Source organism: Candida metapsilosis (genome assembly GCF_017655625.1).
Source record: "Candida metapsilosis strain BP57 chromosome Unknown scaffold7, whole genome shotgun sequence".
NCBI classification, from domain to species: domain Eukaryota; kingdom Fungi; phylum Ascomycota; class Pichiomycetes; order Serinales; family Debaryomycetaceae; genus Lodderomyces; species Lodderomyces metapsilosis.
This window is the reverse complement of record NW_027138165.1, coordinates 729294-755570: the sequence shown is the minus strand read 5'-3', so window position 1 is coordinate 755570 and position 26277 is coordinate 729294. Positions and strand designations below refer to the sequence as shown.

General features: G+C 38.6%; 18 protein-coding genes across 18 annotated transcripts; 8 read left to right on the top strand and 10 right to left on the bottom strand. All coding sequences in view use genetic code 12, as the record gives it.

Moving 5' to 3' along the window:
• Positions 1–984: 984 nt before the first annotated feature.
• Positions 985–1653, top strand: I9W82_004894 (uncharacterized protein; the record flags this gene model as incomplete). Its single annotated transcript, XM_067694013.1, has 1 exon — positions 985–1653. One exon carries the CDS (start codon positions 985–987, stop codon positions 1651–1653), a length of 669 nt encoding a protein of 222 aa, XP_067546377.1.
• Positions 1654–1676: 23 nt separating this feature from the next.
• Positions 1677–3275, bottom strand: MET1 (uroporphyrinogen-III C-methyltransferase; the record flags this gene model as incomplete). The annotated part of the gene is made up of 1 exon (XM_067694012.1): positions 1677–3275. One exon carries the CDS (start codon positions 3273–3275, stop codon positions 1677–1679), a length of 1599 nt encoding a protein of 532 aa, XP_067546376.1.
• A 296-nt stretch (positions 3276–3571) lies between these two features.
• On the top strand, positions 3572–4855 carry I9W82_004892 (uncharacterized protein; the record flags this gene model as incomplete). The annotated part of the gene is made up of 1 exon (XM_067694011.1): positions 3572–4855. The coding sequence occupies one exon, from the start codon at positions 3572–3574 to the stop codon at positions 4853–4855; it is 1284 nt and encodes a 427-aa protein (XP_067546375.1).
• An 83-nt stretch (positions 4856–4938) lies between these two features.
• I9W82_004891 (uncharacterized protein) lies at positions 4939–5490 on the bottom strand (the record flags this gene model as incomplete). The annotated part of the gene is made up of 1 exon (XM_067694010.1): positions 4939–5490. One exon carries the CDS (start codon positions 5488–5490, stop codon positions 4939–4941), a length of 552 nt encoding a protein of 183 aa, XP_067546374.1.
• A 464-nt stretch (positions 5491–5954) lies between these two features.
• On the bottom strand, positions 5955–6191 carry I9W82_004890 (uncharacterized protein; the record flags this gene model as incomplete). Its single annotated transcript, XM_067694009.1, has 1 exon — positions 5955–6191. One exon carries the CDS (start codon positions 6189–6191, stop codon positions 5955–5957), a length of 237 nt encoding a protein of 78 aa, XP_067546373.1.
• A 461-nt stretch (positions 6192–6652) lies between these two features.
• On the bottom strand, positions 6653–8830 carry SCT2 (bifunctional glycerol-3-phosphate/glycerone-phosphate O-acyltransferase; the record flags this gene model as incomplete). The annotated part of the gene is made up of 1 exon (XM_067694007.1): positions 6653–8830. The coding sequence occupies one exon, from the start codon at positions 8828–8830 to the stop codon at positions 6653–6655; it is 2178 nt and encodes a 725-aa protein (XP_067546372.1).
• Positions 8831–9502: 672 nt separating this feature from the next.
• I9W82_004888 (uncharacterized protein) lies at positions 9503–10093 on the top strand (the record flags this gene model as incomplete). Its single annotated transcript, XM_067694006.1, has 1 exon — positions 9503–10093. One exon carries the CDS (start codon positions 9503–9505, stop codon positions 10091–10093), a length of 591 nt encoding a protein of 196 aa, XP_067546371.1.
• A 109-nt stretch (positions 10094–10202) lies between these two features.
• On the bottom strand, positions 10203–10830 carry I9W82_004887 (TRAPP complex core subunit; the record flags this gene model as incomplete). The annotated part of the gene is made up of 2 exons (XM_067694005.1): positions 10203–10724; positions 10777–10830. The coding sequence occupies 2 exons, from the start codon at positions 10828–10830 to the stop codon at positions 10203–10205; spliced, it is 576 nt and encodes a 191-aa protein (XP_067546370.1).
• A 205-nt stretch (positions 10831–11035) lies between these two features.
• Positions 11036–12070, bottom strand: SUR2 (sphingosine hydroxylase; the record flags this gene model as incomplete). Its single annotated transcript, XM_067694004.1, has 1 exon — positions 11036–12070. One exon carries the CDS (start codon positions 12068–12070, stop codon positions 11036–11038), a length of 1035 nt encoding a protein of 344 aa, XP_067546369.1.
• A 687-nt stretch (positions 12071–12757) lies between these two features.
• Positions 12758–15081, bottom strand: I9W82_004885 (uncharacterized protein; the record flags this gene model as incomplete). The annotated part of the gene is made up of 2 exons (XM_067694003.1): positions 12758–14908; positions 14974–15081. 2 exons carry the CDS (start codon positions 15079–15081, stop codon positions 12758–12760), a joined length of 2259 nt encoding a protein of 752 aa, XP_067546368.1.
• Positions 15082–16270: 1189 nt separating this feature from the next.
• ALP1 (Alp1p) lies at positions 16271–17896 on the top strand (the record flags this gene model as incomplete). The annotated part of the gene is made up of 1 exon (XM_067694002.1): positions 16271–17896. The coding sequence occupies one exon, from the start codon at positions 16271–16273 to the stop codon at positions 17894–17896; it is 1626 nt and encodes a 541-aa protein (XP_067546367.1).
• A 150-nt stretch (positions 17897–18046) lies between these two features.
• Positions 18047–18471, top strand: I9W82_004883 (uncharacterized protein; the record flags this gene model as incomplete). Its single annotated transcript, XM_067694001.1, has 2 exons — positions 18047–18396; positions 18456–18471. The coding sequence occupies 2 exons, from the start codon at positions 18047–18049 to the stop codon at positions 18469–18471; spliced, it is 366 nt and encodes a 121-aa protein (XP_067546366.1).
• Positions 18472–18586: 115 nt separating this feature from the next.
• Positions 18587–20020, bottom strand: I9W82_004882 (aspartyl aminopeptidase; the record flags this gene model as incomplete). The annotated part of the gene is made up of 1 exon (XM_067694000.1): positions 18587–20020. One exon carries the CDS (start codon positions 20018–20020, stop codon positions 18587–18589), a length of 1434 nt encoding a protein of 477 aa, XP_067546365.1.
• Positions 20021–20480: 460 nt separating this feature from the next.
• Positions 20481–21393, top strand: BIG1 (Big1p; the record flags this gene model as incomplete). Its single annotated transcript, XM_067693999.1, has 2 exons — positions 20481–21322; positions 21363–21393. 2 exons carry the CDS (start codon positions 20481–20483, stop codon positions 21391–21393), a joined length of 873 nt encoding a protein of 290 aa, XP_067546364.1.
• A 13-nt stretch (positions 21394–21406) lies between these two features.
• Positions 21407–22822, bottom strand: I9W82_004880 (uncharacterized protein; the record flags this gene model as incomplete). Its single annotated transcript, XM_067693998.1, has 1 exon — positions 21407–22822. The coding sequence occupies one exon, from the start codon at positions 22820–22822 to the stop codon at positions 21407–21409; it is 1416 nt and encodes a 471-aa protein (XP_067546363.1).
• Positions 22823–23375: 553 nt separating this feature from the next.
• I9W82_004879 (uncharacterized protein) lies at positions 23376–23981 on the top strand (the record flags this gene model as incomplete). The annotated part of the gene is made up of 1 exon (XM_067693996.1): positions 23376–23981. The coding sequence occupies one exon, from the start codon at positions 23376–23378 to the stop codon at positions 23979–23981; it is 606 nt and encodes a 201-aa protein (XP_067546362.1).
• Positions 23982–23986: 5 nt separating this feature from the next.
• Positions 23987–25303, bottom strand: ADA2 (chromatin-binding transcription regulator; the record flags this gene model as incomplete). The annotated part of the gene is made up of 1 exon (XM_067693995.1): positions 23987–25303. The coding sequence occupies one exon, from the start codon at positions 25301–25303 to the stop codon at positions 23987–23989; it is 1317 nt and encodes a 438-aa protein (XP_067546361.1).
• A 69-nt stretch (positions 25304–25372) lies between these two features.
• RPS17B (40S ribosomal protein eS17) lies at positions 25373–26199 on the top strand (the record flags this gene model as incomplete). The annotated part of the gene is made up of 2 exons (XM_067693994.1): positions 25373–25377; positions 25800–26199. The coding sequence occupies 2 exons, from the start codon at positions 25373–25375 to the stop codon at positions 26197–26199; spliced, it is 405 nt and encodes a 134-aa protein (XP_067546360.1).
• Positions 26200–26277: the final 78 nt, after the last annotated feature.

Sequence of the window (26277 nt, the reverse complement as noted above, 5' to 3'; positions counted from 1 at the left end):
TGAAGTGAAGAGTCTAGTGAATGGTCTATAAGTTGTATACCTTTTCAACATAAAATTGTGGAGGCAAATTGTGTCGGTAGAGGTTTTACATTTTTGTTGGTGAAAAAAAAAAAAAAAAATAAAACCAAAATTGGTTCAAATATCGTTTGATAACGCAAAATCTAAAAGCGGCAATTGATTACCCAATAGGGAAAGTGTGGCGCTATCACATGAAAACTGAACTGACATTTGCATACAAGTATGGGTGAATACTCCTAAATCTTGGGCTGTATCGAACACAACAATCATGTGAAGGATGGGTATGATGTTTGTGATTACTGTATCAACTTGTAAACAAACTAAGCGAGAAATCGGTTCATGACTCATTCTTGAAATCCTCTGGGCTACTTTTTTAGTCGACATGCTCTATTTCTTATGCTAATAAGGTTAGTCATCACTATTTGGGGGCGCTTCCGTCTACGCGGAGCTCAATGCTAGGCTAGCATGGCTTTACATTCCAAGTATATGGCTGCTGCCATCGACTCTATATCATCCTGCTGCCAATAAATACGTTTAAATCAAACATGCGCATCAAAATTTGGCAAAAATTGCAGCGCTAGAAAACGGTTTGACTTCGCCCCACGCTTCAACTAAGCATGATTGCGGAGATTAGATCCCTGTAAACTTTTCTAAATTTAGATTTCGTAGTAAAAAAGAACAGATAATCTAGAATAAAATTATACGGGTTCGTAAAGTATACGGAGGTAGAAGCCTGTAATCTATTTTTAGAACAGAATCCACCGAATATTGTAAGACGCGCAATCTATTTTTGCAACAAAATCAAAAAAGTGCTTCGCCTTGTTCAATTTAACCCTAAAACCTTTGAATTTCGTTAGCAAATCTCAAAGGGATCCCCCACTTTGCTCTAAAGAATCGAACTAAATAAATAGCTTTTGAGATTCCAATTGATGAAGCCTCCGTTCATAGTCATGTATACAGCACCAAATGATGTTTGACAAGATAAAAGGTATATTTGCATCTGCAAAGAGTGTGCACGTTGACGCACCCGAAGACAATACAGAGGATGAGTTTGGATTGAAGAAATCGGTAAGTAAAGATATCTACAACTTTACAGAAAATTCAACTGGCAGTCGTCTACCACCATTAAATGCACATCTCACCACTAGAGTAAACATCCTTTCCTTACAAGTGTACCAGGGAAAGACTACTCCTTCAAAATACTTGAAAGAGTGTAAAGATGTTCAATTTGTTGAGTTTGCAATCAAGTATAAGAACCGCATGGTTCTTCTGGTTCAAAAATTGGTCAGACTAGTTACTGAAGTTGCTGAGGCATGGAATAACACGCGTATGTTTAGTAACGAAGTCATTGGGTTTATCATACAGCAAAGTAATCAATTCATTGTCGGTTCACCATTTGATGCAGATTTAGTAGAGCCGTTTTGCTTAAGCCTCTATGCTGACACAAAAATTATTGACCAAGTTGATAAATTACACAAGTTCATAGGTAAGCTGAAGTATAAAAGGTTTAGGAGGGATATTGGCACACGTATGGTTTCGGTTTTCAACATGACGGTTGATATTGAAGAGTTTGCCAATGACTTGGTGTCAAGATTTATGGCTTTATGGATTTTTGCTTTATTGGATTTAAATTAAATAAATATGCTTTTCTATAAATTCTATACTACTGATATCTTCGAATTGTCAAAGTCGTATTGGAAACCCTCTGTAGTTAACCAGCTCTTGAGATTGGGATTCTTATGAATCACCTCACATGCGTATCCCGTGACTAGTAATCCTGGCGGTCTTGACCCACACAGTTCTACCGCTTCCCCAAGTGTTCCCAAGGTTGTACGAATCACTCGTTGATCAGGACAGCTAGCTCGTTCAACTATTGCCACAGGCAATTCTGGCAACCATCCTTTCTCTTGAATCAACATTGGTACTAACTCCACGATTCTATGTAATGCCATTAGGAACACAGTTGTTCGACTAGGAACAAATGACGGTAAATTTGGCACTGCACCTTTTCTACCAGTACCAGTGCAAATCAATACCTGATCAGCAACGTCTCTGTGTGTCATTGGCACTCCAGCAACCACTGGTGCAGCCAATGCTGAAGAAATACCTGGAATAACTATAGGCTCATAGCCATATTGTGCAAAATAACTGTACTCCTCTCCTCCACGGCCAAAAATGTACGGATCTCCTTGTTTCAATCGCAAAACAAACTTTCCCTTTTGAAGGGCTTCAAGGCCCAAAGTTAAGAGCTCCTCTTGGGCACGCTCGGCATTTCCAGGAAATTTACGTGCAATAAACAATTCAGGCCCATGGTTCTTCGGTATAAGATCAAGGACTTCTTGTGGCACCAATTTATCGGCCAAAATTAAGTCTGCTTGATGAATCGTTTGTACTGCTCCCAAAGTCAATAATGCTACGGAGCCAGGCCCACTTCCAACAAGAGCAATTTTGCCCTTCTTTGGTGCTACTGCGTCAGCTTTTTCATCACTTCCACGCTTATACTTGTCATATGCAAAGCGCAAGTCGTCAATGGATAAGGTGGCTAATTTTGATAACGGATAATACTCGACTATTTGAGATAGCCATCTATTTCTTCTTCCTTTAATCTCTTCTTGCGATTGATTAAACTCATGGACTAGTGAATTGAATTTATGTGTATTGACAGAGTCATCATCGTCATCTCCAATTTCAAACCCTGCTTCATCCTCTAATTTAATTTGCAGACGCAATTCTCCAACTTTGTCACAAATGAGGTCAACATCAGCTGGCAATTTATTGACAATTTCCCTCTTCAACCTCGATGCCAACTTGCAACCCTTTCCATTGGTAGTAACTCCTAGTTGAAAATCACCTTGATTGTACGTTGATAGTAATGTGAATGTGCTAAACTGTGGCGAGTCTGTCGTATTGATGGGTATTCTTAACCGTTTACAACGATGAAAAATTTCCTCTTTCAAGTCCATCTGGGGAAGAGTGACAAATACTCTATCAATGACAAAATCAACCTCAGCTCGTCCTAACTTAGTGAGGTAATGATCGATGTTGGATGCAAACTCGCTATCCCTAATAACGGTTAGCTTATCGCTACCTTGATGTTGTTTGATGCTAGATGGTAGATCAAAATCTTTAGAAATCACAAGTATGGGGTATGCATGAGATTCTATAATTGAGTTGATTCGTAGATTGGTCACATTTGAGTATCCCAATAGTAGAATCTTTTCATCTCGAGTGTTTAGTGATGCTAATAGATTTGTCATGACTGGTAGTGATTCTCCAGGGTTACTGGTGGATCAAGTTGCAAAAAAATTTTCATTATGTAGGTTGGAGATCTGACTGAAATTGCATTACGTAATCAAATTGTCGTATCAAAAAGTGTGATATTACGCAATCGAGAAATATTATTATGTAAGTCTTATGTAAACACTTGTGAAATGCTTATGTAATCAGCTTTCCTGTACATAAGCTACTCTCATCGATGAGCTTTTTTGAGTGGAATGATTTTATAGACGATCAGAGTACATCCCTCTAACGCAACCACACAAGACACCGAAGCATGGCCAAACGTACTTTAGGATTAGGCAAAGCAGCTAAAGCTAAAAAGCAAAAGACAGAGAGCGAGCCAATTGACAATGGAAAGGCTGATTCTGAAGAAGCATCAAACCAATTAACAGTAGAACTACCTGAAGAAGTCGATGCCGACGATGAAATATCCCAATTGAAAGGTCTTTATAAAGCATACATAAACTCAGAACGTGACAATGAGCTAATAGTCAATGGAATCATTCATGAGTGTGATCGTTTGTTGCGAAACCAAGAAGAAGGAACTTCTTTACCATCTACATTCTACAAGATTTACGCCATTGCCTTGAGTGAACTTGCCAACTTCCACACTGATGATGCCAAGCAAATCAAAGAATACTTTGATGCTAGTTTGGAGAGAATTGACACTGGTTTGGAAAAGTACCCTAATGATGTTGAGTTATTGTTGACTCGTGCAAAGATTTTGATTAACCAAATTGTTTTGCAACACGTTTCGCATTTGACATTGAGTAGCAAAGCGGAAGAAGCAAATGTCAAGGAGTTGTTAGACACTGCTTTGAAAGTGTATGAACTGGCAGAAGTCAAGGCTGCTGATGCGTCCCGGTTTGACATATTCAACAATTTTGAATACTTTGACATTTTGGAAGCTGTGGATGACTTGTTGGATATCGTGGACAATTTTGGTAAAGATGAACTTGAAGAAGATGAGGAGGAGGATACTAAAAAGACCAAAAGTAAAAACGATGAAGCTTCTGATGACGAAGAAGAAGATGACGAAGAAGACGAAATCGAGTTGGATGAAGCACATCCATTATATCCAATCAAAAACACTGACGAATATAATCAATGGTGGAGAGACCATACAGTTAAGTACCTCGAGAACTTGAACAAGATTCAATCACCATTGGAATCCTTGGTTAGAGAAGTTAATCAAAGATTGGGACAATCTTATCTTCAAGAGTCTGAAATTCCAACCAATGTCTACACTACTTTGAAGTACGATGAGGATTACGCAGGCTTGGAGGAATTGGAAGGCTTGACCGTAGCTCAAGCTCAAGAGGTTGCCAAAGACCTCATACATAAAGCATTGGAACACTTGAAAAGGGCTGAAGATAAAGATGAGCCTGAATCGTGGGTCAACATTGCTGAGGCAATGATCACCTTGGGAAACTTGTATGAGTTGGATTCGAAAGAGCAAGAGCAAATCTACGACGAAGCTGAAGCCATATTGAAGAAAGCTAATAACGTAACCAATGGGAAATATCAAGACGTATTGGAGAATCTCTTAGCAAATTAAAAAACGCTACAATATAAGTACGTAAGAAACAATTTAATAAATGACTATTTCTCTATAATATTAAACCCATAGAGCGGTCAAAATTAAACCCTACTAGCAATGGTACTCTCATTCTGCAACTTCATTGCATTGGACTCATGAGCGTCATCTTTGCAGTATTGTAAACCGATGCACATGTGATCCTCCAATAATCTATGTTTGGCACAGAATTTACCTTGACAATGTGAACAAGTACCAACCATTCTCAAAGGTGCGGAATTACATGACTTGAATGAACACTTGTTCTTCTTCTTTGTCTTTTTGATAGTAGTGGATGCTGTAGTTGATGTGCTGGTGGCAGACGCATTGGGCAATACAAGATTATCTGATGAGACTTGCGGCGATATTGGTGGTGTATCAGTACTCTGTGCCATTAATATAACTTGTATAGACCCACTATCAGGTTTCATGTTCAAAGCAGATAAAGACTCATTGTAAGGTTGTAGTTTCTGTCCATTATAAATCAATTTGAAGTCTTTGGGAAGTGGTGAAGGAGATGCTACTTTGACACTGTTTCTCAAATCCTCAACAGTGGAGTTGTCGGGGATGGTGACTTGAAAAGATGATTCAGTAGATAATCTAATTGTGACTTTCATGATTTCGTCAGAATGGGAATACTTGTAATGGTATATAAGTGATGTTGAAGTAGTTTGAGTATTTGCGATAAACGGGGAGCAGGTGCGTTATTATGTGTTGAAGTTTTATTTGGGAAAAAGGTCTGTTGATTCTGGGTGATATTTAAATAGTGGTTAAAATGTTGAAAACCGGAATGATGTGTTAAATAGAGATAGCGTGAGTGGCAAAAAGTGAGAGAGAGAGTCACACAGAAACACAAAAGGAAAAAAAGTAACATTTCTTTTTCTAGTGTCGCAAAATTATCCATGTCGTGTGATACAAACCACAAAGATCCGAGCAAAGTATAAAGAAGAGTGTGTCCAAAATTGTAACCTGTACTATTTCTATAAAACTATATGACCTAAAGTGAAAAATCAAACCTGTTACCTCATAATATTCGTAAACCTAGCGTTCCTAAACGCTGTAACCTGAGCAAATGTTCAAATTATATCAATTCGGTAGCACTGATTGAATCTCTTGCGACCTTATCACTCACGCCACCCAATACAGCAGACTTGAGCTCACGCTTGTTGTACACTTTGCCTGCTCTATTGACTTGAATACCTTTCACATCCCGCTTAGCTTGTGTACCTGCACCAACTGAATTAGCTTTCAAGTCAAGGTTTGCCGGGATTATAGTGGACACTGCCAATGATAGGAGAAAGAATATAGATGAGTGCATGATAAACTTGTGGTTTGTAAAGGAGTGGATGCAAATAGTTGCTTAATGCTGAGTTAACTGAATTAACTGAATTAACGAGAAATCCACAGAGATATTTATATATCTTCTGTTGCAACACTGCCTCCCTGATTAGGAAATATTTTTATCGTACCTTATTGTGTATGAATCTAGAACAACAAAAAGCAATCCAGCACGCGCGCACTGAAAATTGAAAACTTCGCCTCCCCCCCCCTTGGGGCGAGAACTTTTTCTTTGTTCGCATGGGAAAATCGCATTGTTTTTTTTTCGTTGCTGCTGGTTTCGCTCCCTCCCCTTGCAGCCTCGATTGATGTTTTTTTCCCAATTAGGTGAAAACATATTTGTTGCAAAGCCCACGTTGAAGCCTTGCTAAGGTAAAACACGAATTCTTACAGTTGAAAAGCCATCATGATTCATTACAAGTATTTACTATACACTTAATATCATTCCAAGTTAGAATACTTTTCCTTCATTGCTTTTCTTACTCTCATCCTAGGTCCATCATCTGACTTTGTTTCATTATTCAATTGCTCAACAGTTTCATCGTTTGTTTCGCTATCTTCTTGCTGTTCCATTTCTTCAGATTCCTTTGTGAGATTCACATCATTAGCTTGCTCCAAGTCTGCAGCAGCAAAAATTGGAATATCTGACAAGTTCAGCAAATTGAAATCCAAGGATGAAGCACTTGCTTGTCTTTGCAACTTACTAAGTTGATTCTCAGCCTGCTGCTTTTGAAGTGCAATAACGTCAAATTCCTCATCTTCAGTAGTACCATTGTACTTTCTGTAAAATTGATCAAAATCATCAAACATGCCAGGACCAAATTTGTTACAGAATAAATTCACTTTTTCACGGAGCTCTTCTCTAGTTTTCTTCAACTTTTCAATTTGAAACCTATCTTCATTTATACTCAACATCGAAAGGAATAATGGTGCAAGAGACTTGTAGTAGTCAATTCCAATCTCCCCCATTCTCAAAGATGCATAAGTTGTCAATACGGCCCATCCATAAAAGATAATAAATATGATCCAAATCGATGGTTGATACTTTCCCAACACTTTGGATCTGACAATCAAAATTGTCCCAATAACAGACCAAAAAATGTACAACATCGGTGCCAAAACCATGGCCACAAGAATCTTCCAAGTACTCAACACATCCTTAGCCTTTATCTTTACCACAGATGCAGCCAATGCTTCTTTGGCTTTCTTCCTTGAAATTCTTCTGGAAATGATAAAAACTGGACTGAACAAGAATATTCCAGGCAAACTTAGTCCCATGAATAAGGAAAACTTGAAAAATCTCGTAGTGAAGCGCCAAAAAGTTTCAACTCTATTGAACCGATCTAGTGACTCTACCTGATGATCATGCAAATTCAAAGTCTTTAACTTCTTATTGTAATCCAACACTGCTTCTTTCAATTCCTTAACGTCTGGTTGATCCTTGTATTGCTCATACCCTTTGATCAATCTTCGATTCATTTCAATCACCATGGGGAGTGGGATATTGTCCCTATTCCCCGAAGTGTACAATCTTCGTGCTGCCTGCAACACCATCAACGTCTCATAGTCATTACATGTCATTGTCACTTCCTTCAATCCAAAGGTGATAATCTTTAACAACTTGTCCACGGCTTCCCTTGAGTTTGCCGCATACAGTTCGGCCATCTGTTTATCGACAATGATTGGTTTTCCAAATTCAATAACAACTCTCGATCTGAACTTATGTGGATGGAAGTAACTCAATCCCACTGGAACAATACTAACAGGTACAACCTCTTCATGTTCCAGTTTACCCTCCTTGAGATCCTCTATTTGCTGAGCAATAGCACCCAATGCCATAATTGCCACACCCGGTTTCAATGGCAACAAGTCAGGGCGATCATGAGAGCCACCCTCAGGAAATATACCCAAAACTTTTCCGTCGTTTAAATGGGTGAAAACATTTTGAAACACAATGTGATTATCAATGTGAGGGGCAATTTTGAATTCAGTACCAGCACGCAACTTTTCATCAATTCTCTGTTGAATCTCTTCTCTTGGCGAAGTGAATGGATTTTTTAGCAAAATCTTTTCATCGTCATATATTTCCTGTATTGCACTATTTCCTAACGAGTTTGGCAACCCAATGAGCCCTTTCACTTGACATTCATTGGTAAATTTTGTACCCGACCCCCTAATGATCCGGTCATCCTCTTTATCAACAAATATCTTACCAGTACCTTTCTTCAACAAGTCTTGTGCCCTTTCCACTGGTATCGCACTACACAATTTTGCAGCCTCGCCAATTATCCTTCTATCGTACGACTTTTGTGCTATTAAAAAGGCAATACGTCGGCCCAGATGCTCCTTGACCTTAGACATCACTACCAATCCGTCAACAAACTGATTATGGTGTGGCGCAATCACGAAAATGACTGGTCCTCTTCTAGGGATATTAAAGCTGCCTCGCGATTGAACGTCTCGGAAAAATGTATGAATTACCAAGCTAAAAAACCATAATACGAGATCGTACGATAATAGCTTAATAATCAAGATGATATAGTATGAAACAGGCTTTGATTTTGCTTTGTGAGGTAAGGTATTGCCTTCTTTTGAGGTGGTCTCTGGTCTCTCCCCCATGGTAATTGTTTGTGTGATTGGTGATATAAATGTGCTTTAGCAAGGCAATTGCGTGATTTAATGTAGACCTAAATGCAGTTGATGTTAAATGTTCAATTTATTCCCACTCGAGAAGTTTTGTTGAATTTTGAGTAATCAGTAGCAATGATAAAAATCTGTGTTTTTCCTGTGATAAAATCCTCGAAATGGTTTCGTACACAAAACTGAAATACAGAGAAACTCCGACCAGCGGATTCATTCACTGCTGTGTTTACACCCAACAGGTAGAGTCCTGATGGATCAATCCTGACTAAACGCAATTGAATATAGCAACTACTTAAAATAGAGTATGCCTCATTAGCCAATTCACACTTAGTGCAAGTTGCTGCAAGGAGTATAGACAAAGTTAATATAATGCAATTGAAAGGGGATACAAATGATAAGTGCTAGCAACTGTATGGTGTAAAGGCTGCTCCAGTCTCGATGTCTTTGACCAGCTGACTCTCTTGGAGGCTGCATTTTGAAGAGGCTGGAAATCTCATCATCAAAGCAATTAGCTCATGTTGTGCCAGGTGCAGATTGCTGCTAACGAATTGGAGTTAGGTTTGTTGCTACAGCGTCTTGCATCCACTATAAAAGGACTCAAAAGGGACTCACAACTGCTATAAGTCACTTGTGTGTATATCATACTACATGCATTTTGGAATTTGTATTGTTGCAATCGTGATTTCAAGCTGGTCGGGTGCAGATAGCACTGTTGGCGGGAGCATAATTGGCTCTCCAGGTGTCTTGAAAGATATTCCCAGCTCAACGGCGGCAGATTCAAAAGAGTCTGAACAAACTCAATTTGGGGAGTGCTCCAAAACAGCAAGTGTTAATTCGGATGTATCTAGCTACGATATCGATACAATGACATATTCATATGTCAATCCTCACGATGATGTGTTTGGCAGAGATGAAGGAGAGAATGACGAACTGGAGGACTGTGAGTCATCAACGACAACAAGTACTGAACTGTACCTGGATGCCTATAATTTTGGAATGGTAATTCTCTTGGTTTCTTCGCCAATTCTTATGGGTATTGGTTTGATCCTACTCGTCCTGCTAGTTATGGTAATATTTTGGACGATCGTATGGATTTGTCTGGCCTTGTGTGGAACGTCCGAGGATGATTCTCCCGGTCATCAACCAACAACTGAAGTTAGTCGAGTATATACTCCTCCTAACGTACCCAGACCCGATCCAGCTCGATTGAAAAGTGATGAGGAGACACTTGTTGGTTAACTCGAAAAAGAGTTTGTATTATGCTATGTGTTTTATGTAGCTAGTTCCCTACGTGTATTGAAATCTAAGGTATATATGAAGGAAGCACTTCCTGTAAAACTCTTGCACTCTAGTCCTCACCTGCAGGAACTTCATCTTTCAAAATCTTGTTCAACTTCAACTTCAACTCTGTTCGTTCATCACCACGTAATACATCCTTGACAAAATACACATCGCAATCCAACTGAACCATTTGTAAAGCACCTCGAAGTACACCACATAGTATTTGTGAATACCACAACTCCTTTGCAATTTTAGAATCCGTCGAAACTGGCAACTCAACAAACTCAGTTAACGGATTGGGCTCCGGTATTATCAAGCTACAAATCTTATTATCGCTGGTCCAATTCTCAACTTGTGGCTGAATATTGAGAAATAATTTGAATCCCAACTTCGATATGATGTCCGCCGTCTCTTTAAATGACGAGCATCTCTTGATTCCTGTTTTGGCAAGAAACTCCTCAATTAGCCTGCATCCGATGTTGTAGCCCATCTTATCGAGCTGGCTGTTCACTTCATGGTAGTTGTTATCAAAGTCTCGACATAATTGAGCAACAAGTGATCCGTATGTTAATGTAAATAATTCTGCATTCTAAAGCATAGTTAGTATGATTCCATGGTTTAGCTCCTGGATGTTAACATACTATTTTCTCCACGCTCCCTTTCCATATATCATCGCCTACTGATTTTTTGGACATGATTGTGCTTAAAGGATTAAAGCACGTCTTTATTTCTTTTTTTTTGGTCCTTTTTTTTCTGCCTTATTTCACGCGATAACTTGTAAGAGTTTCATAGTTATTCTTCTAAAAGTCGTTATTAATTAAGATACTATTTAAACGTTATTAAGATATTGTTAAGTCATTATTAAGATGCTATTAAAAAATTCAGAAATACTCGCTGGCACTAAATTGTTTTCTTGGTTTCCTTCAGGATATCCGCCTCTTCTTGAAGAATCTCCTTCTCTTCTTTAGTGGTTGGACCTTTTCTAGTCTTTCTTTCTAAAAACTCCTTATACTTCTTTAAAGTGATGTGCTTCTGTAATTCCTTGTACTCTTCAACAAACTCATACTGAGTGCTGTTAAAGATATCCCAGAAAGTGAAAAATGGTTGGGAAAAGTTATTCTTGATACCCCAGATTTGGTGATGTATGTCATGGTAAACTGAATTGTTTGGAAATATGATTTGAAATATGTCCCAAGGTAATTTATACCCACAGTGGTCATCCACCGTCTTTAATGTAGCAAAAGTGTACAATATAATACACTCTCTTGGGCTCAATCCGGTGGTAATTGAAGCAATACCGGTTCCTAATGTATCCAACAAGAACCCTTCAATTGGATCATTATACAAAGCACCGAATGCGTATGGAACATACAATCTGTGATGACGGGAGTGGAATCTTCTGTACAAAGTCTTGTTCACATGCATAAGACGATGGAGCCAGAATTGCCAGGTGTCAATAATGAGAATAGCAATTCCCAATCTGAGCAATGACAAGCCATACATGTATCCGTAGTAAACTATCAGGTCAGGCACAAAACGAGGCAAATAATGGTGCTTAATATGCCACATGGCAAAATACTCGTGACCAGTCATTGGCGTAGGATCAAAGTAGAAAACAACAAGCCCAACAACTGTTTGAATAAAGTGTTGAAATATAACATCTCTAACAACCTCGTGTAACGTCACTTTATTTCTCCTAATTTCTTCTTCGCTAGGATGAATTCTATACTTTTCTGCCAACTCATACACATCGATAATATGGAAAAACATAGAATAAGTCCAATAAGCAACAATCGGAGCAATTAATGCTGTGATTCCATCAGGAATACCAGGAATCAAGTCTGGTTTCCTTGTTAATGTAAAGTTATTGGTTGAGAAGTGCGACGACTCTGAGAGCATCAGAGAAATATTCTGTGGCACTTTCAACGCATTCATTGGGGATATATCAAACGAGTAGGTGGAGTGATATGTGTGGTAGTTATTAAAAAGAATGTGTTGTAATGAAATACTTGTTAGGAAAAAGATGGGAAAAGCAGGTGGCTCTTAAATGTTTTGTTTGTATTTGTCACGCAATTGATGAAACCTAGAAACTGTTTTTTGGTCTTTCTTTGTTTCTTTTTTTTTTTTATTTGTTTTTGCTGCTGCTGATGAGTCCACTATTATGCAGGACTAAAAACATTTCTTTTTTCTTGCACATATGTAGCAAGTGCTAAAGAAAGGTGATTCTTAAAGCAGTCAGTGTATTAGCACTCCCTATACTGTCATTGCTTCTCTATAACATATCTGTATTGTCTAAACAGATCATCTAGGTGACTTTATTTGCTACACCTACGCAATATTCGCAAGCTTTGGTGGAACTCTCTTACCCCTATTTTTTTTCCTAATCTCGTAGATCAGTGGCGCGGTTAAAAAAAACCAAATTGTCTCGTGTCGCGCTTAAACTAGAAAACTAGAATGCCCCCCTATGTAGACGTTAGTTGAGAGCACAGATCTACAAAGTTAAATGTAGTAACGGCTATAAGAAATTAGTGTCACCTGTTCATATGAAATTGATTACACGCTGGAACTTTGCAATCCATTTATTTGGTGTGGCAATCACATTCGGCAAACTCTAATCCACGGCTATGCAAAGCTTCTTTTCCGTTGCCCGAAAACCACATGTTCTCCATTATCATACCGAAACGCGTCCAAAAAATCACCATTATCGGAAACGCTGTTCCTGAGATAGTTGCTATCTGGCGTTCCATTGAGTATATCGTCTAGCTCCTTCGAAGTCGTGCTGGGAACAAAGTATTGTTGGAAATTTAACACCTCTTCTAAAGCCCTATTATCAATCCCCCAACTAATCAATTCATCATTGAATGGTTCTGCATCACCTTCTGAGAGCAGTATTGGTGGAGATTGACTGCTCCTTCTCTTCATAGGCGTAGGCTCAAATTGCTTCAAATGATTAATCATATTCTGTAAATTCGTCGCCCATCTTTTGCAAGTGATGTTGAAATCAGCAAAATTATTCAAAATGTTATAACCATCTTGCAATGTATCCTGCAATACAGATATGTAATGATAATCTGGCTTGTATGAGTTGCGTTGTTCGAGTAAAGTAAATCCCAATATAATTGAAGCAAAAAAGCATGCAGATTGGATGGTAAACACTTCTTTCCTATGTGGGTTATGAGTGACAAAGAACTTCAATAATTTAATCACCAAGAAGCTTGCCTTGATACATGCTTTGCAAAAGTTCATCAAACTTTGCTCATCTTTCACTTGTTGCTTTGTTTCTGGTTTGAGCTTCCTTGTAACTACGTACACCAAAAATGGTCTTGTGAGTGTCATAATTCCATACAACTGTCCAATATGAACAAACACGTACAAATAGTTGTTGGGGTCAGCTCCTGATTCCATTTGACTTTCCATAGCAGCACATAGTTGTAACTCCTTAGGTAGTTGCACTGACCATATCTTTAATTGCAAGGCCAAAATATGTGCCCTCTTAATATTGACGACACCATCTTTGAAAATGTTTTCCACGATTTTAGCATTTATGGCAGCACTATCAGATGCTGCTTTCTGAGCCAATACTCGTATTTGCTCCACCTCTTCAAGGTTTTCAACGTCAATCTTGCTTTCTGCGTCGTCGTAGTCGTAATTGTTCACCATCAATGGACGTCCTAGGTTGAGACTGCTGACACAATCGCAAACGTAAAGACTTCTCCATAATCTTCGTCTGTGGTTCAAAATCTCACGATTGGTTATTCTGTCATTAATGCAGCGCCGGTGTAGTCCCAATGCTTGGGCTATTCTAATTGCAGAACCAAGCTGTATCCATGCGTTTGATCTATTGCAACATGACTGGAAATAGAAATATTCGAGGAAATAAACCTCACACATCCAAATTTTACCATCAAACACATTATTTCGTAGTAGTACTTGTGCCAGGTTGAAAAATACCTCCAGTGTAGGTAGATTAAGGCACAAATGGCGTGAACCTTCACTAAACAATCTTCCAATTGCAAATACGTTATACAATAAGCACAATTTCCTTGAGGAGCAATTCACTGGATCACGGTAGATTTCTTCAAATATATGCTTGTTGAAATACTTCATGTTGAAAACGTAGAATGTGTCATTGATGTTGGTTTTGAAAAGATCAATTAGTATGAAAGCATCGGCCTTGGTGGGTAGCTGAACTGGTACAGGAAGAGAACGGTAGTCCACACTCTCATCGGTTATGAATTGCTGTACAGGATCATCTGTAAAACGACTTGTCCCTGATACACCTCTGAATAAACTTCTGCACTCGCCCAAAAGTGAGAGGGCACTACTTTCTCCAAAAAATCTTAAATTTCCTGTTTTCGTTGTCAAAAGTCTTGTGTATTGACCGTTTAAATTGGAAAGACCCTCTTTCAGTTCCTGTTCTTTAGTTGGCGGTGTTGAAATTGGATCTGTTGTAAGTGCTGTTTGTAGGTTCTCGCAAATTATGCTTAAAGATAATGGTGGCAGTGATGTCTTTCCAATCAGTGTAGTAGTTTGATATGATACTGAGTTTTGTCTTGGTGAATGTGTAAGTGATGGTATTTCAGGGTCTATATTTTCATCTTCAAGAGTTGTTGTTGGAGCGGAGATTCCATTCAACTGTTCCTCTTCAAGGCTGGGATTTAGTTTCATTTTCTCCAGATAAGCTTTGGCCTTGAGTGATCTGCCATCAATTTTTGAGTACACACATTCGAGAGCTTTTGTTTGGCAATAGCGACATGGTGTTAATCCATCACACTAGTAGTGCTTCAGTTAGTATTAACGTGTGGGGTAGAAAAAAAATAAAAGCAAGATGTACATACCTTCATTTTGCGTTTCTTGCAAACATCGCAAGCCCGGGACACTTTCTTCCGTTGTAAGATCGGTAGAGTCCTTGGACGACCTTTAGGTCTTGGGGTCTTTGCACTCATGATCAATATATTGTATCTGCCGTGTCAGATCTGTGATTGTTTTGTTTGTTTTTTTTTTTGTTCTTCTGTTGTGAATTAATAATTTTTTAACTTTTTTTTCCCCATAAAACGATATTTTATCACCCACCAACCCCGCCGCCACCAATGGCGTTACTTCCAACTGTCACTAAACATTACACAAAAGATTTTTTAGCGAAACTCCGGAGTTGTTCAAATGTGCAGAAAAAAACTATTACGTGGTCTATTACATTTATCCTGACAGCTTCAATATAGGACATCTTATATCAAACAAAGTCTCAGGCCCCAATACTGTATGGATTATGAGACATATGCCTCCTCTACATGCAAGATAGTACCATTATAATGAACTGGTCAACTTATACTCTTGATATGTGCAAAAGACTAAGCGAATCAATGAGCTATAGTTTGCACAAATAATCTGCACTTGTCAGAGCGTTATAGCTGTTGCAGTTCTTTTATGAGGGCCAACCGCATTACATCCAAGCAGAAAAATATAATAAGCTCCCCACTGTTTATGTGCTACACAAAATTAGTTTTGGTCTCCTTCGATAAAAAGAAAAAAATTCGTTTTCGGTGTATTTTACGGACTTTAAACTGCGGGTGCACGTGAAAGCACGAAAATTGGTTTTGCGAAATAATTTTAACCAGTTGTGCATTAACAATACCCATTTGTAATCAAATCTCTTTTGTTAAACGCCATTCCTATTGTTAAGTCAATCTATCTGTTTCATTGTTCCACTTTAGGTTAATGACCAAAAAGTAACATCATCTCGGAATCAGGCCTTCCATTCTAAAAAAAACTTACAATAAAAAGAACTCTTTTTTTTTACTTGCTCCATTATTGTTTTAATCAATTGCTGCAAAAAGTGAAAATTTTTTTCCTTATCGCCACAGCAAAACGAAGGCATCCATTACAAGCTTCGCCATAACATCACAAGCACTCCAACACACTTCACTTTCAGCGAAACTTGAAATATAATATTTAAAATTTGGCGCAATTAAGCGAAAGATTAAAACTGTGGCGAACTACACACTGTGGATATACGGCATTTTAATTACATTCATATTTCATTTGTGAAATTTTCATCTACACAACAATTTCTATTTAAATATCACAAGAGTTTCACAAGTGATAAAAAAATTTATCCTTTCTTTATCTTCAAGCAAAATGACTTCACTACATAGCACAGACCGTGACAAGAAACAATCAGTCGAGTATGAACTCGAGGCAGGTTTACCAAGTGATTCAGCATCAGAACATCTCATACATCACACAGAGAATTTGAATCGAAGTTTAAGCCCTAGAGTCATCAATATGATCACAATTGCAGGTGTTATTGGTACCGGGTTGTATCTCGGTACTGGAAAAATGTTGGCAACGGGTGGACCATTGAGTTTACTTCTAAATTACATGATCATTGGCATTGTTGTGTTCTTTATGATGCTTTGTCTTGGAGAAATGTCAGCACAATACCCTGTGAGTGGGTCTTTTACAACTTACGCCAAAAGATTTGGCTCGGATTCATTGGGGTTTGCTATTTTGATTAATTACTGGTTTAATGACTGTTGTAGTGTGGCTGCTGATTTGACCGCATTGCAACTAGTTGTTCAATACTGGACCGATTTCCACTGGTATGTGATTTCCATCATATTTTGGGTATTTTTATTATTTTTGAATGTGATTCATGTGAGAGCATATGCGGAAGCTGAATATTGGTTGGCTCTTCTTAAGGTGGTTACCATTTTTATTTTCTTCATTGTCAGTATAGTATGCAACGCTGGAAAGAATCACATGCATGAATATATCGGGTTTAAGTACTGGAGCTACAAAGATGCCCCATTTGTCGATGGGTTCAGAGGATTCAGTTCATTGTTTGTTTCTGCTGCTTATGCATTTGGAGGTTTGGAGTCCGTCTCATTAACCGCTGGTGAAACAAGGAATCCAAACAAGACAATTCCTAAAACAGTCAAAGCAACCTTCATTAGAATCATCATTTTTTACGTTTTCACTGCTTTTTTCATTGGCATGAATGTCCCATATGACTATCCTAATTTGCTGACAAAGACTGTTGCAGTGTCACCCTTCACCATTGTCTTTCAACAAGTTGGCGCTAAAGCTGCTGGTTCGTATATGAATGCTGTGGTATTGTTATCGGTCTTGTCAGCGGGAAACCATGCCTTATTTGCTGGCTCAAGATTAGCTTACAACTTGAGTACCCAAGGCTATATTCCCAAGATATTCTTACCACTTAATCGTTTCCAGATTCCATATGTTGCTGTTATTGTGACTTGGCTAATTGGGGGATTGTGCTTTGCTTCTGCATTTGTTGGGACAGGTGAGTTATGGACATGGTTACAAGCAATTGTTGGATTGTCCAACTTGATCTCGTGGTGGGTCATTGGAGTTGTCTCTTTAAGATTCAGAAGAGGCTTGGCAAAACAAGGAAGAACCCACGAATTGTTGTTTAAGAATTGGTCATATCCTTATGGACCTTTGTTTGTGGTGATCTTTGGTGGATTTATCATTTTGGTTCAAGGGTGGTCAACATTTAGCCCATTTAGTGTCAATGACTTTTTCCAATCTTATTTGGAGTTAGGTGTGTTTCCAGTGTGTTTCTTATTTTGGTGGTTAATTATAAAGCGAGGCAAGGATAAATTTGTTCGTGCTGCCGACATGGATTTCGATACAGATCGATATATAGAATCACCTGAAGAAATTGAAGAAGACGAACGTGCCAAGTCATTGAAGGGCTGGAACAAGTTTAAATACAACTTTGCAGATAACTTTCTTTAGATTAGATTAGAATGAATGATGATGATGATGATTTTTTTTTTTTTGATATTTTTTGCTTCTGTTCGATATTTGCAACCAAAATGTTTCATGTGCGGTATATAAGCAAACACAAATAATGATGGATTGAGCTTCGATGATGTACACCATACAATGCTAATATTCCTCTTTCTACTTCTTGGTGCTACGTTTGCTGATGTTGTTGTTGAAGAGTTGGTGCTTTACATTCCTCAAACCTCATCCAGATACTACACAATCGATATTGATGTGTACATGGGTCCGTTTGATCTCAACACAACATTTGCCTATCTTATGTTAGATATGCATAATGAGAAAAGGGCTTTGCATGGCGCAAAGAAAGTTCGCTGGTCAACTGAAACGTTTGAGTATGCCGCTAATTATTCACAGTATTACAACTGCTCGGGCATTTTAGAACATTCCTACGGTAGATATGGAGAAAACTTGGCTTACGGATATACACCTGGAGGTGCAGTTGAAGCCTGGTATGACGAAGGAAAGACATATGTGTACGGGTCAGAAAATACCTACGATCATTTTACAGCCATGATTTGGAATAATGTTGATTCTGTTGGTTGTGCTTATAAAGAATGCCCGAATGGTGCCCTCTACATAATCTGCAGCTATGATCCTCCAGGAAATGTGATTGGCTACTCCTCAGAAAATGTTTTCCCACTAAAGGTGGTCACATAAGATCTTTGACTCTAAATCAATGTAGTTTTCAAAAAAAGATTTGAATAAATCGTTAAGTCTAATGATATCGTAAGAGCCTCCAGTTTCTCTGATCGAATGCATCGACAATTGTGGGTTTCCAAGATCCAAGGTTCTAATACCCAACTTCGAACTCAACAACGGTCCAATAGTGGAGCCACAAGGTGAATCATTTCGAACAACAAACAATTGAAGTGGCACTTTCGCTTTGTCGGCAACTTTTTTCAACAAGACCACACCAGCTGAATTTGTGGCATATCTTTGATTAGCATTGATCTTGATAACTGGACCCAAGTTAATTTGTGGACGATTTTGTGACTCATAAGCATCTCCATAGTTTGGATGAACTCCATGTGCCTGATCCGAGGAAAGCAAAAACGATTTTGAAATAACTTCATGGAAGACATCCACTTCTGAGTCACCTTCAAAGTTGATTTTTGTCAAACGCTGCAACACATCCGGCAAGAAAGATGAGTCGGCACCATGCAGACTACGAGATCCAATCTCTTCATGATCAAACAAACTAATCAACTGAATACCTTTTTGGTTTGCCAAATCATCAGCTGACTCAACCAATGCCTCTGTAGCAGCAAAACATGACGTCAAGTTATCCAATCTTGCAGAGAAAATAAACTCATCATTCAACCCACCAATCTCTGATTTCTGATGGTCGTACAAAAGTAACTCAAAATCCTCAATTTGATCTGGCTTTACTTCCAATTCTTTTGCAATGAGCTCAATCAAAGACTTATTGTGCCTTGATATGACATTTTGCACAGATTCAAATTGTTCAGGTGTCATCTTCAAGTCGGGATCATCAGCGCAGCTTTCCAAAGCAACCTGACCAGCAATTGGAGCCAATTTTGTCTCCTTGTTGAATTCAAACTTGGTATTGACTTCACGATTCAAGTGGATTGCCAATGTTGGAATCCTTAATAATGCTTTGTTGATTTTCAACAACTTTGGAACATACTTGCCATTATCATCAATGTATACTCTACCGGCAATGGATAAGTCCCTATCAAACCAAGTATGAGCAATTAACCCTCCATATTGTTCCACTCCGACCGTAATAAACCCCTCTGATGTACGCTTTGAAATTGGTTTAATCCTCAAGCATGGACTATCGGTGTGAGCACCAACAATAGCAATACCATTGCCATTCTTGTATTTCCCACCAACAGTGAAGGCAATGATGGAGGAACCATTTCTGGTGACAAAGTACTTACCGTTCTTCTCCACTCTACCGCGCCAGTTGTTCCGTTCCACGAGCTCTTCAAAACCGGCGTTTTTCAACAGCTCTTTCACAGATTTAACAGCATGGTAGGGAGTGGGCGATTCATTAACAAAGTCAACAAAATTTTGGGCGTATTGTAGTGAGAGCTCTTTGGATGTCATTGTGGTTGGTATCTTTAAAGCAAAGAGTGGGGTGAGACCTGATCTTAATTTTTCACTTTTTTTTGCACGGCACCAAAATTTGATCGTGTAAATCAGAGATGCATATGTAAAGAGTGGACACTGAATTCAAATGAGAAGCGTAACTTTTAAAGGCACTACTTTGATGGTAAGAAGATGGCTTTTGATAGATTAGGGGAAACTCAAGAGTGTATCGATACAGACAGGATGTAAACCTATGATGTAGAGAACTGTCTGTACTATCTTCCTCACACTGGAGCAGTGAATATGGTAATTCCTACTTTAAATAGTATTCAATTGTCGCAAACGTAAGTATACATATAGGCAAGTCTAATTCCACTTGACCCTCATCTTCAGCCACATTCATTTGTTGCAAAATGACAAAGAACGGAAAGAAAAAAAAAAAGTTCCACATCAACCTCTTCAAACCTTACTCCTTATCATGATCTTGCTAGCATTTTTAGCCCTTCTACAATTATCCACCAGCTCGTTAGCTCCTCTACTAGTTGCATCACATAAGCTAGTCCCAGGATTACAATCTGAAATCAATGAATCAAACCTCAAACCTCACAATGTCACATCTGTGACCAACATGTTGAAGAAACTAATAACCCAATGTTCTTCGGATGCATATGTTATTGTTGATCAACCTGGATTAACCTATGAAGACTTGACTGACAAAAAGAGAGAGGACTGGCCCTTTTTGATCAACTACTTATACATGTCCTCGACTATTGTTGGATTACCACGAGTTGAATCAGGTCTTGACTTGGATTTTCTCGAAGAATACATAATAAACACTTGCGATGCTGAAGTTATAAACGTTTGGCATGATGATGACAATGAAGTTGTAGAGTATTTTGATGTCAGGAAGAGGGTCATTAAGGTCACTTTGAGTCCAGTTACTGGAGATCGAGCAGCCCATTTGCGTGAGCACGATGAGTTGATTAGAAAGATTTTGCGTAAGCTTCCATCACCTCATTATACACTCATCTTGACAAGCACCAAACCAGGAAATTTCCATCCAACCCCAGACTTTATTATGAGTGAGCGTCCAGAAAGCTTTGAAATCTTCCATGATATTGTCAATAATCCAAAACATAACGGAGGAGTGGAAAAGAATGATCGATTTCACAAGGTTGAGCCCAACTGGAATCCTGCAAGAAATACCAATGATCGATACCTTACAAATAGAAAGAAAGATGAGATTCATTTATTTGACTACGATCTATGGGTAAAGAATGAAAAACTAGTAGTCACCGTATTGGTAATGATTTTGAGCTTGTTCATGTTGAAAACATTGTCTGTTATTCAAACTATCAAGCAAAAATTCACCAAGCACCAAATACCAATAAGCAAAAAGACCAATTAGTCTTCTAGAATGACACTAGCGTCAAAGTAGAAGGAGGGGTCCAAACTTGAAATGTCAGCGGATTTGACTTTGCCATCCATCAATAATTCACTCATTATCTTGCCTGTACCTGGAGCATTATTTATTCCCCAGCACGAGTGGCCGGATGCTAGGTACAAATTGGTTACATTTGTTTCACCAATCAAAGGTCCACTAGATGAAGGTACATCCAATACCGGTAAATAGCAAGCTTGTCGTCTCAATATATGACCCTTTTTCAAGTTTGGTGATATTTTACTCACCTGTTTGTAAAGCTCATCACACTTTGACCTCACAACTTCAACGTCGTCTGTCGTTTCAGGCACATCAACTGCACTATCCCCTTCTCCACAAACGTAAACTTCATCTTGTCTAGCGTAAATCTCTGGTGAAATGTACGAATTGCGACCAACCTTGAGTTCAGTAAAGATAGCGTACGGGCTAACAGGCTGGTCCTTGAATGGTGCAATAGTGATTGAATGTGCCCTCAATCCAGATATAGGGCAATCAGGTAAAATCTTTGAAATCCAAGGTCCAACAGTCAACACGGTTTGGTCGGCATTTAGTTCAATCAATTTGTCTTGGTATTTATCACTATCTTTGATAGATGTTGGTTGATATACGACTCCTGTAGCAGTTCCTGTTTCTTCTGAATAAGTGATTTCTTCAACTTTACCGAGAATTAATTCCAATGCACCCTGTGAACATTCAACCGCTTTCCTAAGAATAAAATTTGTGAATTTATATGGATGGACTTGTGCGGTTGTATCAGTGCCCCCCAAAGAGGTACAGCTGTCAATGAGTGCTGAATTTATCCAGTTCAAGCTTGAAGGAAGGGGGTTCTTCGACAGCTCCAATTGTACAGTTGAAGACGATCTAGTGTTTCTAGCTGTCTTTTTAGGTGGTTTTTCGCTAGTTGAGGATGAGGAGTCACTATCGTGTGCGGTCGCTTGCTTGAAGCTATCCTTAAAGATATTGTTCCTATCCACCACTGGGTTGTTCTCTCCTTCATCTTCATCGGACTCCTTAACGTTGGTTATATCACCTTCCAAAGAAACGGTGGTTAATCGCCTATACCCCCACTCTTCCGCTCCATTATACTCATTGGCCAAACTCTGATGCAAGTTGAAAGATAATGACACAATTTGTTCGGGAAATGCCCATAAAGCAAGTAGACCTCCAGCTTTACCACTAGCTCCCCCGGCAACTCGCTTACTTTCAATCAATGTGATGTGATATTTTTCAGGGTCGAATTTGGGGTGTTTGACAACAAAGTAGGCTGTACAGACACCTATTATACCAGCTCCTACTATAATTATATGTTTCTTTCCCTTGTGTCTTCCAGAAGGTTCAGACTGAAATTGCAAATAGTCGACATTGTTTTTGGTCTCCATGGTTTAATCAGAAGCAGAGTATTATTAATGATAAAAGTTCAAGTATATTCTTGCAGTGTATACTTATACGTTGACAGCTGTAGGAGTGGTAGGAATTTGATAATTGCTGAACCTCGAAAGTATGACTTGATTATATAATTGAGATGGAAACTTTTTTCTGGTTTTTCTGACGTTTTTGTTTAGTCGCGCATCTATATAAATCCTCTCTCCATTTTTTACTTTTTTTTTTTTTTTTTGCTCTTTGTGTGTCTGTGTGTCGCACTTTTCCAAAATCAGCTGTTTTTATTCAATTGCCATTGGGGGGGGGAAAGGAAGAAAAAAAAAAGAAAAGATGCACGATACGAATCTCTTGTGACACACGTACATGGATGTAATTAGGAAATGAAGGGTACATGTGGTGTGGAAGTTTTCTTTGTAGGTATATGATATTCTGACCTATAGAATCATCATTTAATGTGAAAAGATCTTCAATAGTAGCTCTCTTTTAAAGGGATATAACTGTAAAGTTTATTTTTTATTTGGTCTTCCTCATATTCACTTTTGCAACCAAAGTATGACGGACCACCTACAAGTAATCAAACGAAGAAAGGGCATCCCTTCGAAAGCCAACCAGTTTATGGTCAAGATTCCAAAGACTAATGTGCTTGAGTTTGATGTCTCCAACTCTGATGAAAGTACGGAAACTCCGTTGGAAGAAGATCTGTCACACGATGAAAACACTGCAAACTTTAAAAACTCTATGCAGCTACACCTCAACTCGGTATCACTGAACAAGAGAATGGATATTACCGGGTATACTAAGCGAATTAGACAGGTGGAGATTACAATGACTAAAAATCATGACTCGTCATTTGACAACTCGTGTCCATTGGATAGTCCTTTTGCAGAGAAATCCCAAGGTGTGAAAAGTCCAATAGATTTAGACTCAAATATTTCCTTTATTACATGGTGTGATGAATTAAATTCTATACAAGAACAAGAGAGGCAACTCATGAATCAACTAATTGTTGAAAGGTATAAGTTGTATATGAGATATGATATGTTGAACAAAGTGTTGAACAAATATGCTAATCAGTTAAGTGCTGAGAAATCCCAATTGAGTGAAAAGTTTGACCATATCAAAAAAACCTTTTCCGATATCCTCAACCTCACAGTGTAACCGTTCTACCCTTGTGACAACCATCCCATTTGAACAAAAAATTCATAAATCTTGGAGGCCTTATTCACATCAATCTTCAAAGCTTGTCGAGCATCCTTTTTCTTCAACACTCCATTGTTCTTAACTGCCTCTTTCATTAGCTGGTTCTTTATTGCTAGATATGGTTTTGGTAAAATTCTCAAAGTTGCACACAATTGTTTTTCCTCGGGTGAAAGAAGCTCAAAATCTGCCGCATGACTTATATCCAAAGGTGCTCTATTAACTGGTGTCTTCGGTTTGAAATCAGGCTGTGGAGAAGGATACTTTTTGCCGTTTACATTGATTCCTGGAGTTGCCGAGTGTCTAGCACTAAGCGCTCCGTTGCCCATCCTTTGATAATGTGCACTTCTAATTACTTTATCTTTCTCAAATTTGGCACCATCTTCGAGTGTAGTTATCCCATGCTGACGCCATGATTGTAGTTGTTGTATCCGAATGCGACACTTTAACTCTGTGAGAAGGTCACGCGTGAAGGTGTCAAAGTCTTCTGGACTCAAAACCCGTATAAACGCGTTTACTTTTTTAAGTAGGTCCTTCTCTTCCTTGGACTTCTTCTTGTCATTAGTTATATTCTTTCGGTATTCAAGAAGATTATTCAAAAACATAATTCGTTTCCGTTCAGCCCTTGTAGTCAATCGTGAATTGTATATATCAAGAATGGTTAACTTCAATTCAATGTCATTTATCAGGTCATCTGGATCAAATATCATATCTTTTATAGGAATCTCTGCTTCATTCTCTGTCTCGTGGTCAAACTCCAACCGACCAGGCATAAATCCTTGAACTTCGTGACAAAGTGGTACTGAAGCAACTGGTTTACCTTTTGGTGGTGGTAAGGGCATGTTCCGTCTTCTCTCTAACCTCTCCTTTCTTTCTTCAAGGAACTGTAACGGAGACACTGAAGTGAAATCCTTGTCCATTTCCGGCAATGGATAGTCCTTACTTTCAAGGTAAATCTTGTAGTAGTGTTCAGCCACTTCTTCTTTCGATCGACTACCGATGTGATCGGCTATGTCGGCCCAATTTCCCAACCCAAAAGTCTCACATCCTTGTATCAACAATAGCTCCTCGTCGGCTCCCCAATTTCTATCAAAGATGGGGTATGTGTTTTGTTCAATTATTTGATAATCATGCCATGGTTTATGATCCCCTGTCGTTAGTCCAGCTGCGAAGCAAGGGACGCATAGATCGTAATCAGTGCATATAGCACATTGTACTCTTATACGATTTGTGCAATCCGTAGAGCAAACATCGCAATGAAATAATTTATTTCGTGAATCCATGGTATCGGATTTAAAACGCGATGAAAGTTTCCCCCCTTTAGTTCTCCAATGTTTTGAGTTCAACAAAATATGATGTATGCGGCTCAATGCGAGATAGTCGTGTGTGATGTTCCACTTTTTAAAAGTCACTTTTGTCATGTGACTAAAAACATTTTTAGGGCTATTACTTCTTGTGCGAAAGAAAGAATGAAATTTTTTCCAAATGAGAATTATCAAACATAGAAATAGTGATTCTAGTTTACTTTTGAACATCCATCAAATAGAGATTAACCAGCAAATATGGTATGTCATAATGATTGAGTGTGTGGTTATGATTAACATCGACAATGAGGAGCACATGTGGAGCCATGGGAAGAGTTGAAGCAAACCAGTTTGAGCAAAACGACTACGTTACAAAGGACATCCCCCTCTCCACAACCAAAATGAAATGTTGAATGTACCACCACTTTGATATATTGATAACAATTACTAACTTTATCTTCCAGGGACGTGTTAGAACAAAGACTGTCAAGAGAGCTTCTAAAGTTTTGATCGAAAGATTCTACCCAAAGTTGACTTTGGATTTCGAAACCAACAAAAGATTGACCTCAGAAATCGCCGTTATCCAATCCAAGAGATTAAGAAACAAGATTGCTGGTTACACCACCCACTTGATGAAGAGAATTCAAAAGGGTCCAGTTAGAGGTATCTCCTTCAAATTGCAAGAAGAAGAAAGAGAAAGAAAAGATCAATACGTTCCAGAAGTTTCCGCTTTGGACTTGTCACACACCAACGGTCAATTGGAAGTTGATGCTGAAACCGCTGACTTGGTTAAATCATTGGGTTTCAAGATTCCATTGCAAACTGTCAACATTTCATCTCAAAGAGGACCAAGACGTTTCGCTAAGAGAAACTAGAGTTTTAAGGGGAAGTCGTTGTATAATAGGCTTATAGTCAAATATAAAATATTGTAATAAGGGTAATCATTCTAGGCG